Source organism: Lissotriton vulgaris, chromosome 11 (assembly GCF_964263255.1).
Source record: "Lissotriton vulgaris chromosome 11, aLisVul1.2, whole genome shotgun sequence".
NCBI classification, from domain to species: domain Eukaryota; kingdom Metazoa; phylum Chordata; class Amphibia; order Caudata; family Salamandridae; genus Lissotriton; species Lissotriton vulgaris.
The window spans coordinates 653,839,409-653,852,188 of NC_141699.1; the positions used below are offsets into that span (position 1 = coordinate 653,839,409).

General features: G+C 40.3%; 1 protein-coding gene across 1 annotated transcript in view; it reads left to right on the forward strand.

Annotated features, from left to right (window-relative positions):
- LOC147683289 (uncharacterized) overlaps positions 1-12,780 on the forward strand; it is a 1,765,034-nt gene that overhangs the window by 1,451,533 nt on the left and 300,721 nt on the right. Inside the window, exon 20 of the mRNA XM_086942513.1 lies at positions 3,700-3,901. Coding sequence (XP_086798639.1) covers positions 3,700-3,901 — 202 coding nt within the window. The remainder of the gene's footprint in view (positions 1-3,699; positions 3,902-12,780) is intronic.

Consider the following 12,780-nt stretch of genomic DNA (forward strand, 5'->3'; position numbering starts at 1 on the left):
ATTTCTGTTTTGGAGTGTTGACAGACAGTGGCAGCCAATCAGCATGCAGCTCATACTCGGGAAGGTACAGAGTACAGTAAGCTTAAAGTGCACTCATGGTGTCCCACCCATAGATATATAATTTGGGAAAATTCAATTTTCAACTACTGGGGCGATTTTCACCAAATATAAAAAAGGCACTACTGCATACCAGTCCCTACCATTTTGCCAAGTTTGGTGTAATTCCATTCAGCCGTTCGGGCTGTAGCCGTGTCTAAAGGTTCTATGAAAAATTGCATTGGGCTACATTTCACATTCAATTTTTTCAAAAACTACTGGAGGGATTTACACCAAACATACAAAAGGCACTGCTGCATACTAGTCCCTACCATTTTGCCAAATCCGGTGTAATTCCGTTCAGCCGTTCGAGCTGTAGCCTTGTCAGAATGTCCCTATGGAAATTAACATGGGGAAAACACGTTTTGGGACCCCCCTTTTTTCTCGGCCCCCGCTTGACGAATCCCCCTGAAACTTTCAGGGAAGGAGCGGAGCGCAGCGAAACAAATTTAAGGAAAATTACAGCAAGATCCTTCAATCGGCGCAAAAGTTATTCCCAATAGAATGTTCGGAATTTCCTATGGTAACTAGGACCTAACTATATATACCCACTGGTGACCGCTAGTAGGTAATAATATGTATATGTATATGTGGAGGAGCCCTGCTACTGATAAGTGAACCTGCTGAAGCCAAGCGGCAAACAGCGCGAAGGGCATGAAGGTCGTGTTGCAGGTTTGAATAATGACAGCGCAGAGCATGTGTGATAATTTCCAGACCCACTGTGGTATTTTATTTTTTGAACATTGACATTTGCGTAGGAGCAGTTGACTACAGCGTTATTGTGGCACTACTAATCCCAGCAGGCTCTGGGTGAGCCAACGCCCACTGGGGCAGGAGCCAACGCCCACTGGGGCAGGTGTAAATGATTGAAAAAAGACCAGTGCTCCACGCAATGCTTGAAATGATGCCTCTGAAGAAATGCTGTGGAAGAGCATGAAACGCGTCAGGCATATTGGTTTATGGACTTTGTTTCCTTCACTGGGCTGTTTTTCCTGCAAAATAAACGCGAAGATTAAACCTACCTGCAAGTTTTGCTTTTCCAAAAAGTGTGCTTTCTGTTGTGAATATGTTTAACGGCCGATTCCGGTCGTGGAGGAGCCCTGCTACTGATAAGTGGACCTTGCTGAAGCCAAGCGGCAAACAGCGCGAAGGGCAGGAAGGTCGTGTTGCAGTTTTGAATAATGACAGCGCAGAGCATGTGTGATAATTTCCAGACCCACTGTGGTGTTTTATTTTTTGAACATTGACATTTGCGTAGGAGCAGCTGACTACGGCGTTATTGTGGCACTACTAATCCAAGCAGGTTCTGGGTGAGCCAACGCCCACTGGGGCAGGAGCCAACGCCCACTGGGGCAGGTGTAAATGATTGAAAAAAGACCAGTGCTCCACGCAATGCTTGAAATGATGCCTCTGAAGAAATGCTGGAAGAGCATGAAACGCGTCAGGCATATTGATTTATGGACTTTGTTTCCTTCACTGGGCTGTTTTTCCTGCAAAATAAACGCGAAGATTAAACCTACCTGCAAGTTTTGCTCTTCCAAAAAGGGTGCTTTCTGTTGTGAATATGTTTAACGGCCGATTCCGGTCGTGGAGGAGCCCTGCTACTGATAAGTGGACCTTGCTGAAGCCAAGTGGCAAACAGCGCGAAGGGCAGGAAGGTCGTGTTGCAGGTTTGAATAATGACAGCGCAGAGCATGTGTGATAATTTCCAGACCCACTGTGGTATTTTATTTTTTGAACATTGACATTTGCGTAGGAGCAGCTGACTACAACGTTATTGTGGCACTACTAATCCCAGCAGGCTCTGGGTGAGCCAACTCCCACTGGGGCAGGAGCCAACGCCCACTGGGGCAGGTGTAAATGATTGAAAAAAGAACAGTGCTCCACGCAATGCTTGAAATGATGCCTCTGAAGAAATGCTGGAAGAGCATGAAATGCGTCAGGCATATTGATTTATGGAGTTTGTTTCCTTCACTGGGCTGTTTTTCCTGCAAAATAAACGCGAAGATTAAACCTACCTGCAAGTTTTGCTCTTCCAAAAAGGGTGCTTTCTGTTGTGAATGTATATTTATACATATATATATATCTTCATATTACTGATAGCTACATTATTCTATGTTTTCAACATGTATATGAGTGACTGCATAAATAAGTAAATCTTTTATCATAACTATCTACAATTGCTTCACTATTGATTTACAAAAATATATATATATATAAATAAAATTAATTTAAAGTACATCAACACTTGAAAGCTGGAGTTTATTTAATGCATCATTAATATACATATACTGACTTCCTGAATACAGCTATATACCTTCGATGTACTTATGCATCTATATATTTATTATTTTTCTTCTAATTCAGCATATCTAATGCACTGCCCTATTTTTCACCTAATACCGCTCTCAATATATCCTCTACCTCAACTCTCCGACTCATCTCAAACCTCTTTCTATAACTCTTTCCAATGCATCACCCTATTTCCCACCCTATACATCTATCAACACATCCTATACCTCCACTCTCTCATTCATCCCAAACCCCCCTAACACTACTATGATCCTACTACTATGGTCCTCAAAATAACCCTTTCTAAACTCTTCCCTACTCTACTCCTCCTTGCATCATCTCAAACCTCTTTTACTATTCCGATCCCCAAAAACAAGCCTTTCCAAGCCCTTCCCTCTGATTGTTCCCCCTCCACCTCCCTTTTACTCATCCCAAGCCTCCTCCTATTGCTACAAGCTCCAAAACAAACAAAAAAAGAGAAAAAATACACACACACTCACATATATATATATATATATATATATATATATATATATATATATTTATATATTTATATATATTTTTATTTCTAAATCCCTCCCTCTTCTATCCCTCCACTATCATTTTCAATCCAAATAACAGACTAACATGCCCACCACTCAAATTAATTTTATATTTAACTATACCACTAATTCTTTTTGGGTTTCGGAGTAGCATGCCACTCGCCAAAAAAGCACTTCAACATCTCATCTGGGGTAGCAAGCGCTATATAAATACAAACCCTTTTCCCTCTTCTATCCTTCCACTATCCTTCTCAATCCAAATGACTGACTAACATATCCACCACTCAAATCATTTTCATATTTCGCTATACTAATTCACCACTAATCGTTTATGGGTTCCGGAGTAGTGTACTATTCACTGAAAAAGCACTTAAACGCCTTGTCAGGGCTTGTGAGCGCTATATAAATGCAATTACAATACAGTACAGTAAACAGTAGGAAGTACAGAATGCTGTCCCTTTGCTGATTTTGAAGCATTAATACAAGCACAATATGTGTGGCTTTAATGTGATAACCATGGAAGTACAGGGAAGCACAAATGCACTTCACATGTGTACCACATTCAAACCAAATCTTTTAACTTTCCACATACTGTGAAGAATAGTATTGTTCAATGTACTATTGCATAGTATAACTCAAGCACCCTGATAGGTAGAACAATTTTCAGTGACCATGTTAAGCAGAGGGACAATTTACACTACAGCTAAAGTAAACAACATATCTGCGATCTTTTTAATGTAAAATATGTTTTCTTTTTTAATGTTTTCAGGGATGCTGGATGTGGAAAGATACATTGTACATTTCCAGCACAACAGCCAACTTTTTCTTTGATCGCAGCTATTCAATACTTTGGTACCAAAAATTCTCGATGTGCCTCGGTAGAGTTCATACCTCAAACTCAAGATGAAAAAAAGGATCTTCCATTTTTTCCCTTGTTGGTTGCTGCTGGCACAAAGTGTGGCATGGATAAGGTAAATGAAATGCAAAATGGAGTAGATAAAATCATGTCCCTAAATAATAAATATAAACGTCTGACATATGGAATAAATATGCCTACAATATTACCAAAGTTCTAATTAGCAGTTCAAAGTTTACAATCATTCATTGTTGTTTAAACTTGTTTAGTAATAGTGGTGTTATTTTAGATATATAAAGCCAATGGTTAAAGTGACGTTATAGTTAGGTCTTGTAATAATACAAAAACTAAAGTTTAAAAAACTAAAATCCATTAAATTTACCAGTTAAACTTTACTGACCTAACTATAATCTGAGCCCCCCGATGCACTGCCTAGTACCTCACATATCACATCACCAATTAGCTGTTAAGTGACATCATTGATAACATTTCAAATGACATCATTGATGACATCACTGTTCACATAACTAATGGCATCATCCAAGCTTGGGCACCATGCCATGCCATGCCATGCCATGCGATTTACAAATCCCAAGCGGCTGCTTGTGAAATAGAAACAGTGTAATTAGTACTGGAGACAAGTCTCATTCAGTATGGTAAAAGTTAAGAGGTGAACACATTAGTAAACTGTGAACTTTCAGATCGAGTCCATTACGCCGCCCCTTACTCCAGGCTTGCGCTTCCCATTGTGCTACCACTGCCCATTCCACCTGGCCAGCGTGGTTAGCTTGCTGCTCTGTCCTGCTCTCCATTGTCTATGTCTGTGCTCCTCCCACCTGCCCTCCACGGTCTATTGTGCTGCCACTATCCGGCCTGCCGACCTGCATGGTCAGCTTCCTGCCCCTTCCCCCTTCTCCCTATCATCTATTGTCCGAGTCCAGCCCCTACCTCTTTATTCTGCCCCCCAGCGTCCTTTGTGTCTGCATTTGCCCCTCCATTTTGCCCACTGTGATTCTGTTGTGATGCCACTAACCCCCCTGCCTGCCATGCGTGGTCCTTTACGCTGCCACTGCTTCTTTAACCTGCCCTACATAGCTGGCTTTCTGCCCCTGCCCTGGACCCCCTCCCATCTTCCCTCGGTTGTCTGTGTGCATGACCCTTGTGCCCTTTGTGGTGCATTGTGCTTCCTCTGCCCCTTCCACATGCCTTACATGTTCAGCTTGCTTCTCCTGCCCCTGTCCCCCTCACCCTGGCCCTGCATTTTCCATGTGCTGTCCCATGCCCCCTCCCTCCTCCACCCCATGGTCTGTTATGCTGCCACTGCCCCTCCTGCCAGCCCAGCATCATCTGTTGTCCTAACTCTGCCCCCCATCTGCCCTCTGTGGTCAGCTTGCAGTCGATTTTCCCTCCCCTGCCCTCCGGTGTCTGAGTTTTTGCCCAACCCCCTTCCCACTGCCCTCTATGGTCTGTTGTTCGGCCACTTCCCCTCCCACTTGCCTTGCCCTTTCCATTCCCGAAGTGTTCTAATTTCCAACTGAAACGCTGATATTCTGTAGTTATGGCAAATGTGTGTCACACCTGAAATTATGATTAGTGCTCTAGAAGGTTCAAACAAAGCCACGCTTTCTGAGTTCTCAAATAGCGACACAGGGCATTTAAACTTGCTCCTATTTTTATGTTTATTTATCCAATTGATCACTTGTTTATACACCGGTTAGTTAAGCGATCTGCACACTTCTATCATTGGACTGCATTTGGATGATATTTGAGCCGCCCCCAAATATTCCCTCTCGGGGGACATCTTTGAAGTCTTTGTATGTTAACAAGCTCCTTATTTCTTCATTTACTGCAATATGGTCTGTATGAAATGCCGTCAGTTATACAGCTGTTTTGTCATAAATGCAGAATGTTACCACACTAGTTGCTTATTAGGACACTGTGGTAAAGGAGCAGTTGATTAGCAGGGAGTCAACTCACACGTTACAGCTGGTGTTTAAAACATGTTTAAATCTACATGTCAGAATGTTTACTGAAAAAGACGAGGAAGATATTTGAGAACTCATAAAAATTTGCCCTAATTTTGCTTCCTGGAGCAGTAACTATTATTTCGATGACAAAACGACCCTCATAATTTTGTTCATTGTAAAGGAATTTTGTTAAGTTTTACAGGTTTAATTCATTCAAAATGGCTTCCGGCATGTCACACTTTTGCCTTAAATAAGAATGTTGGTGCACTAGCTATTCATCAGAACACTGTGGGAGGCTGCAGCAGAACACAGGGGCATCAACTGCTACTTTTTTTGGAAGTACACATTTTACTCAGTATATGAGACTTTATTCTTGTATGGCTAATAATAATAATAATAAAGGGATCTTGTCATGCGCGGACTTAGCCCAATGGGCATCAAGGCGCCTAATTCAAAAACAGCACATAACAAAGGAACTCTGCAGCTCAACCTGTATAGGCTCTAGAGAAACACCATGTTTTTAGGGCCTTTTTGAACAGCGCCAGAGAGGATAACGTCTTAATCTCTGTCGGCAGGATGTTCCAAAGCTGTGGAGCAGCGACGGAAAAGGCCCTAGCTCCCCATCTGGAGAGCTTAAAACGAGGGACGGCAAGTTGGAGTTGTCCAGAAGAGCGTAAACACCTTGGAGGGTGATAGCGGGTAAGCAGGGAGCTGATAGCGCCTTTAGGTCCATCCTCGAGAGCTCTGTAGGTTAGACACAGGATTTTAAAATAAATTCTGTGCTGGATAGGCAGCCAGTGGAGGTCTCTCCTCGCAGCAGTAGCAGAGGAAGACCTAGGAAGATCAAGGACAAAACGTGCGGCAGCGTTCTGCACTACTTGCAGTCGATGTATAAGGCCCTTGTTGGCTTCCATGTAGAGAGAGTTACAGTAATCCAACCTGGAACCAACAAGGGCAACTGCAATCTGCTTACGTGCTTGAGGAGACAAGTAGCTGCGAATTCTGTTGAGTGTCCTGATCACGCCCCAGCAGGTCGAAACAGTCCGATTCACCTGTAGAGACATCGAGAGTGATGTATCAAACACCACACCCAGATTTTTGGCAGATTGAACAGGAGTGGGGCAAGTACCAAGAGAGGGAGGCCACCACTCACTCGACCAGATATCTTGGTCCTTCCCAAAGACCAAAACCTCAGTCTTGTCGCCATTTAGCTTCAGGGAGTTGGTGACCATCCAATCTGCAACATGTTGCATACAGGACCTGAAGCTAGAGGCAGATGTTATGACAGAGGACTGGGTGAGTGATATCATAATCTGGGTGTCGTCGGCGTATGATACCACCTCCATCCCCAGCGATCTTACAAGCCTAGCAAGGGGGGCCACGTAGATGTTAAATAAGGTCGGACTTAATGCCGACCCCTGTGGCACCCCACATTGCAGAGACTTTGCTGGGGAGAGGTGGTTGCCGAGCATCACTCTCTGTTCCCTATCTAGGAGAAAGGAATTGAGGAGACTCAGGGCAGGACCAGTGACACCTGCCTCCCTAAGCCGAGATGTTAAAATGGCGGGAGACAGAGTGTCAAACGCGGCCGTGAGGTCCAATAGCACCAGAACAGTTGTTTGTCCAACATCAACCTTGCGTCGGATGTTGTCGACTACGAAGGTGAGGGCAGATTCTGTGCTATGGTGTTTTCGAAATCCATGCTGGGTAATGTCCAGGTACTCTGAAGCTTCGAGGAAGGAAGAAAGGTGGCGATTTAGATGAGCTTCTAAAATCTTTGCAGGTGCAGGGAGCAGGGAGATGGGTCTAAAATTTTTCAGTAGACCAGGATCAAGTGAAGGCTTCTTAAGAAGCGGCTTCACAATTGCCTTCTTCCATACTAATGGAAAGGTGCCTTGGGCAATTGCCTTATTCATCACCTCAAGTAAAAGGGGAAGGAGGCTATTCCTACACTCCTTTAGTTTTTTAAGAGGCAGTGGCTAAGGAAGATAGTGTGAATATACAGAACATATGCTCTCAATATAGCTTCTGGAACACTTTCCATAACCATCATGTGATAATCGTGAGAAAAAAACAGGTTTCTCTCAAACATGGTTCATCAGAACCCAGCAGAGGTTCAACATTTTATACAGTGTAAAATCACCTTAGGGCACACCACAATTCCTAAAATGATTATGGAGGCAGCAGCAAATGATTTATATTGTGATTTAAAACTGTTATCACCCTTTATATCTGCTCTTTTTTGTGATATACAAAAGCAGGCATTCACAATACAATTACAATGCAACTCAGTGCATATCATGCCCCAGAGTCCTGTAATGGCTGTATGTTGTCCATGTTGTGGTCGGCCAATCGTGGTGTGGGGGGGGGGGGGGGGTTTGGGACAACACCAGATGCCTTTTGGAGTTAGGGTGTTCTCATGCCCCTTATATAATTTTGTATTCATTTTCATGTCTCAAATTCCTGCATTGATACCACAACATATTGTTCTCGTTGTGACCAACAGTGCAGAGACAGAATATCGATCAAAAGTATTGAGTTGCACAAATATCAAGTTGCAAATATCGTGGGTCAGACATATCGACATACAGATTCTCGAGATTGAGAATATCGATTTTAGATAATGTTACAAATATCGAAGTGTTTGATATCATTTGCAAAAATAAATTGTTTGTTTATTATTGTTATGTATTTTATCACATATTTTATATGTATGTGTTGTATTTTTGAATGAGAATTGTTTTCATTTTTAAAATATGGGTTACATTTTTAGTAGTTATTATTTATTTTTTTATTTATTTATTTTTGCGTTTTTAGTTCTGTTGTAGGTTGGGGTTTATGGGGTAATAGGGTGGGAAGTAATTTAATTATTAAATGTATTGATTCTTTTTTATTTATTAATATTTAATTGAGATGTTATAGTGTTAAATGTGTAAAGTAATTTATTATTAATTATTTAAAAATGTGTTGTTAATTAATTTAAATTAATTAATTGGCGATTAATTATGGGAATTGTATAATTAATTTTAGGTTTGTGTTGTGTTTATAGGTGTTAAGGGTGGCAAATTAATATTTGGATGTTAATTAATTTGTATTAATTAATTGTAATTAATTATGGTAATTGTGTAAATAATTGTAGGTGTGTTGTGGTATTCATAGGTGTTGAGGGTGGGAAGTAATTTATTTTTAATGGATGAATTAATAATTGATGTTAATTAAATAATTTTAACTAATTGGTAATTAAGGTAATTGTTTAATTTTAGTTGTGTGTTTTGGTGTTTATAGGAGTAAAGATGGGAAGTCATTTGTATTTATTTAATGAATATATAGTTGTTAATTATTGTTAATTATTTGATATGTATTTTGAGTAATTATTAAAAAAATGTCTGTTTTTTACTTTTAAAGGTGTAAAGTGTGGGTATTAAATACATTTTAATTACTTTATTATTTGTTAAAAGTAATAGTTATTAATTTATAAATAAGGTTTAATTGTGTTTTATTATTTTAGAGTTTAACTTATGTTGTGGACAGCATAGTGTTAAAGCGTGTGCAGTCAATAATGTTTATTGTTTTGTTTTATTATTAATATTTTTTAAATTGTTTATTAAGTTAATTTTGGAAAAAATGTAATTAAAAATGTTGAAGTGTTTTTTTTATTGGTGTGGTGTTATAGGGTAGGAAATACATAAATACATTCATGTATTAATGTATTTGTTTATAAATATTTTCTAGTTTAAAAGAATTTTATTTTATAAATGTATGTATTATTTTATAATATATATTATTTGTTACCACAGTTTTATCCTTGCTTGAAGGCGCTCTCGACTGCTGACATATTTCAACCTGACACCGGCAATTTGTATCCAGATCTTTATTTCTGCATAACGCGTTTCGGAGCAGGTCGTTCCTTGTTCAGACTTTTCAGAGTCTTTCCAGAAATGCTGCGAGAACAACCTGTCCAAGTGCATGTCAATCAATTTATAGCCCTCTGGTGGGCCTCCCCGGTGAGTGTTACTTCTCATGCATGCTGGGACACGCAGTATCTCTCAGGAAATACTTCCCCTCTCGTGGGGTCTACATCAATAATTTATTGAAATGAATAGCCCTTCAGTGGGCCTCCAGATATCTCATTGCACGGTTTATTTTCATTTTCTACTGCAGTCCCACATTCCGGATTTGAAAAGATTCCAAACCTGTGGCCTCTCCAAAGCTTTACAAGTGGTGCAGCCTTCTCCGACAGGACAGCCGGAATTCTATGTTACCACAGTTGTATCCTTGTTTGAAGGCGCGCTCGACTGCTGACATATTTCAACCTGAAACCGTCAATTTGTATCCAGATCTTTATTTCTGCCTAACGCGTTTCAGAGCAGGTCGCTCTTTGTTCACAGGCTTTTCAGAGTCTTTCCAGAAACGCTGAGAGAACAACCTGTCCACATGCATGTCAATCAAGTTCAAGGTCAAGTTCAAAAAGCTTTATTCGAAGTGTAAAAACAATTCATAAAAGCATATACAACAATCACAATCATTAAAGTTCATCATGAGTACTATTATAAATTAAAAACAGAAGACCGGTAATAAAATCCATACTAACTGCTATCTTAAAAATTATCATAAGATTTCAGTAGAGGTATGTAAGTTAAAAATATTAATTAAAAGGTTAATTCATCAGGGGAGCAGCAGTTATTCGAATATGATGGTCCGTCTCCATCTCATTATTGCTCTTAGATACATAATTAGAGTGTTAATAGTGTAGTAATCTTCCAAAGTCCTTAATTTATTGTATGCCTCTCGTGACTTTCTTATTCCCCACAATAGCGAAAGAGGTCTTAATATTTGTCCCTTGGGTATGAGTATAAAGTGCAATAGAGAGTACAATGGATGTTATATTGGGTTGACATTTCATCACAGGGACAGATAATTTTATCTTTGGACCAATCGTTACACCCTGGGAGCGTTATTAGTCTAAAAAACGTTTCAAATCGAAAACATGTTAGTAGCCTACGGAAGAAAAAGGGTTGGTCTACAACAAGATACAGCTGGATGTTTCTATGCAATGTGACATTGTCATGATTAATAACTGATATCTTGGACCTCTCTTTGTTCCATCTATTCATTTCAAGGTGTTCCATCAAAGTTTTTTTTAGGCTGGATCGGGAAACAAAGTCCATTGTAGTTGGGTCTGAGAAATATTCCGGGTGACCAATTTCAGATACAGTCTCCTTTATGTAGGTGAGCCATGTAATGTTTTTTACCCCTTCACACAACAAACAATCCTCTATTACAGTTCTGTTTAGTGTTGTGGCAGGGTTGGTCCAGATGTTATGCCAGAGTAGAATTGGTGCCATCTTTATGATATCCGAGATATGTTGTATAGCAAGCTCAGCATGGAGCACATATATAGATGTGCTATTGGGCATTGCCAGCAGATATTGTAGGAATTTGTTCTCTATTTGTTGGATTGTTTCCACAGGATGTAACCCCCATAAGCCTGCTCCGTAGGTTCCTATGGAGACGCCTTTTGATTTATAAATTTGGAGGAGCTCCCTAGGTGGCCTTGATCCTATCTTTTTTGCAAAATTTAAGAGTGCTCCTGTTGCTTTAGTGAACGCTTGGGCTCTCGCTTTGACTGCGGGTTTTCACGTGCCTCGTCTGTCAAAATGTACACCTAGATAACAAAAATTCGTGCGGCGGTCCAGCACCAACAATTAGGATGCGCACGCCACACTGGCGGGTGCATCCCGCATTGGTAACATTGCAGCGGGTGGTGCTGAAAGCACCGCCCGCCTCAATGCCACAAATGCAAGTTGTGCTTTTCAATGCACAACGTGACATCCAGATCTTTATTTCTGCCTAACGTGTTTCGGAGCAGGTCGCTCCTTTTTCACAGGCTTGAGAAGTAACACTAACCGGGAAGGCCCACTATAATTTGATTGACATGCACATGGACAGGTTGTTCTCTCAGCGTTTCTGGAAAGACTTTGAAAAGCCTGTGAACAAGGAGCGCCCTGATCTGAAATGCATTAGGCAGAAATAAAGATTAGAATACAAATTGCCGGTTTCAAGTTGAAATATGTCAGCAGTTGAGTGCGCCTTTAAGCAAGGATAAAACTGTGGTAACGATATATATATTTTGTAGTTTTTTAATATATAAGTAATATGATAATATTTGTAATTTTTATATATTTAATTATTTGATTTTTTATTTCTAAATATTATTTATATTATTTTTAATGTTTTTTATTTTTGTTTCAACTGTTTGGGTGTGAATAGTAATTTTTGTCTCTTTGCTATCCAACACTTGCCCTACTGTTGCACTCAATGGAGTAGGAATAGTCATTTTTACCCCTTCGCTATTCAACATTTTCCCTACTGTTGCACTCACTGGATTGGGAATAGTAATTTTTACCACTCGGCTATCCAACAATTTCCCTACTATTGCACTCACTGGAGTGGGAATAGTAATTTGTACCCGTCCGCTATCCAACACTTTCCCTTGTGTTGCACTCTCTGGAGTTGGAATAGTAATTTTTACAACTCTCCTATCCAACATCTTCCCCACTGTTGCACTCACTGGAGTGGGAGTAGTAATTTTTACCCGTCTGCTATCCAACACTTTCCCTACTGTTGCACTCACTGGAGTTGGAATAGTAATTTTTAAACCTCAGCTAGCCAACACTTTCCATACTGTTGAACTCACTGGAGTGGGAATAGTAAATATTTACCCCTCCGCTATCCAACACTTTGCCTACTGTTGCATTTACTGGAGTGGGAATACATTTTTTTACCCCGCCGCTATCCAGCAGATATTCTACTGTTGCATTCAGTGGAGTGGGATTAGTCATTTTTACCCCTCCACTATCCAACACTTTCCCTACTGTTGCACTTATTGGAGTCAGAATAGTAATTTGTACCCTCCACTATCCAACAATTCCCCTACTGTTGCACTCACTGGAGTTGGAATAGTAATTTTTACACCACAACTATCCAACACTTTCTCTACTGTTGCTCTCACTTGAGTGGGAATAGT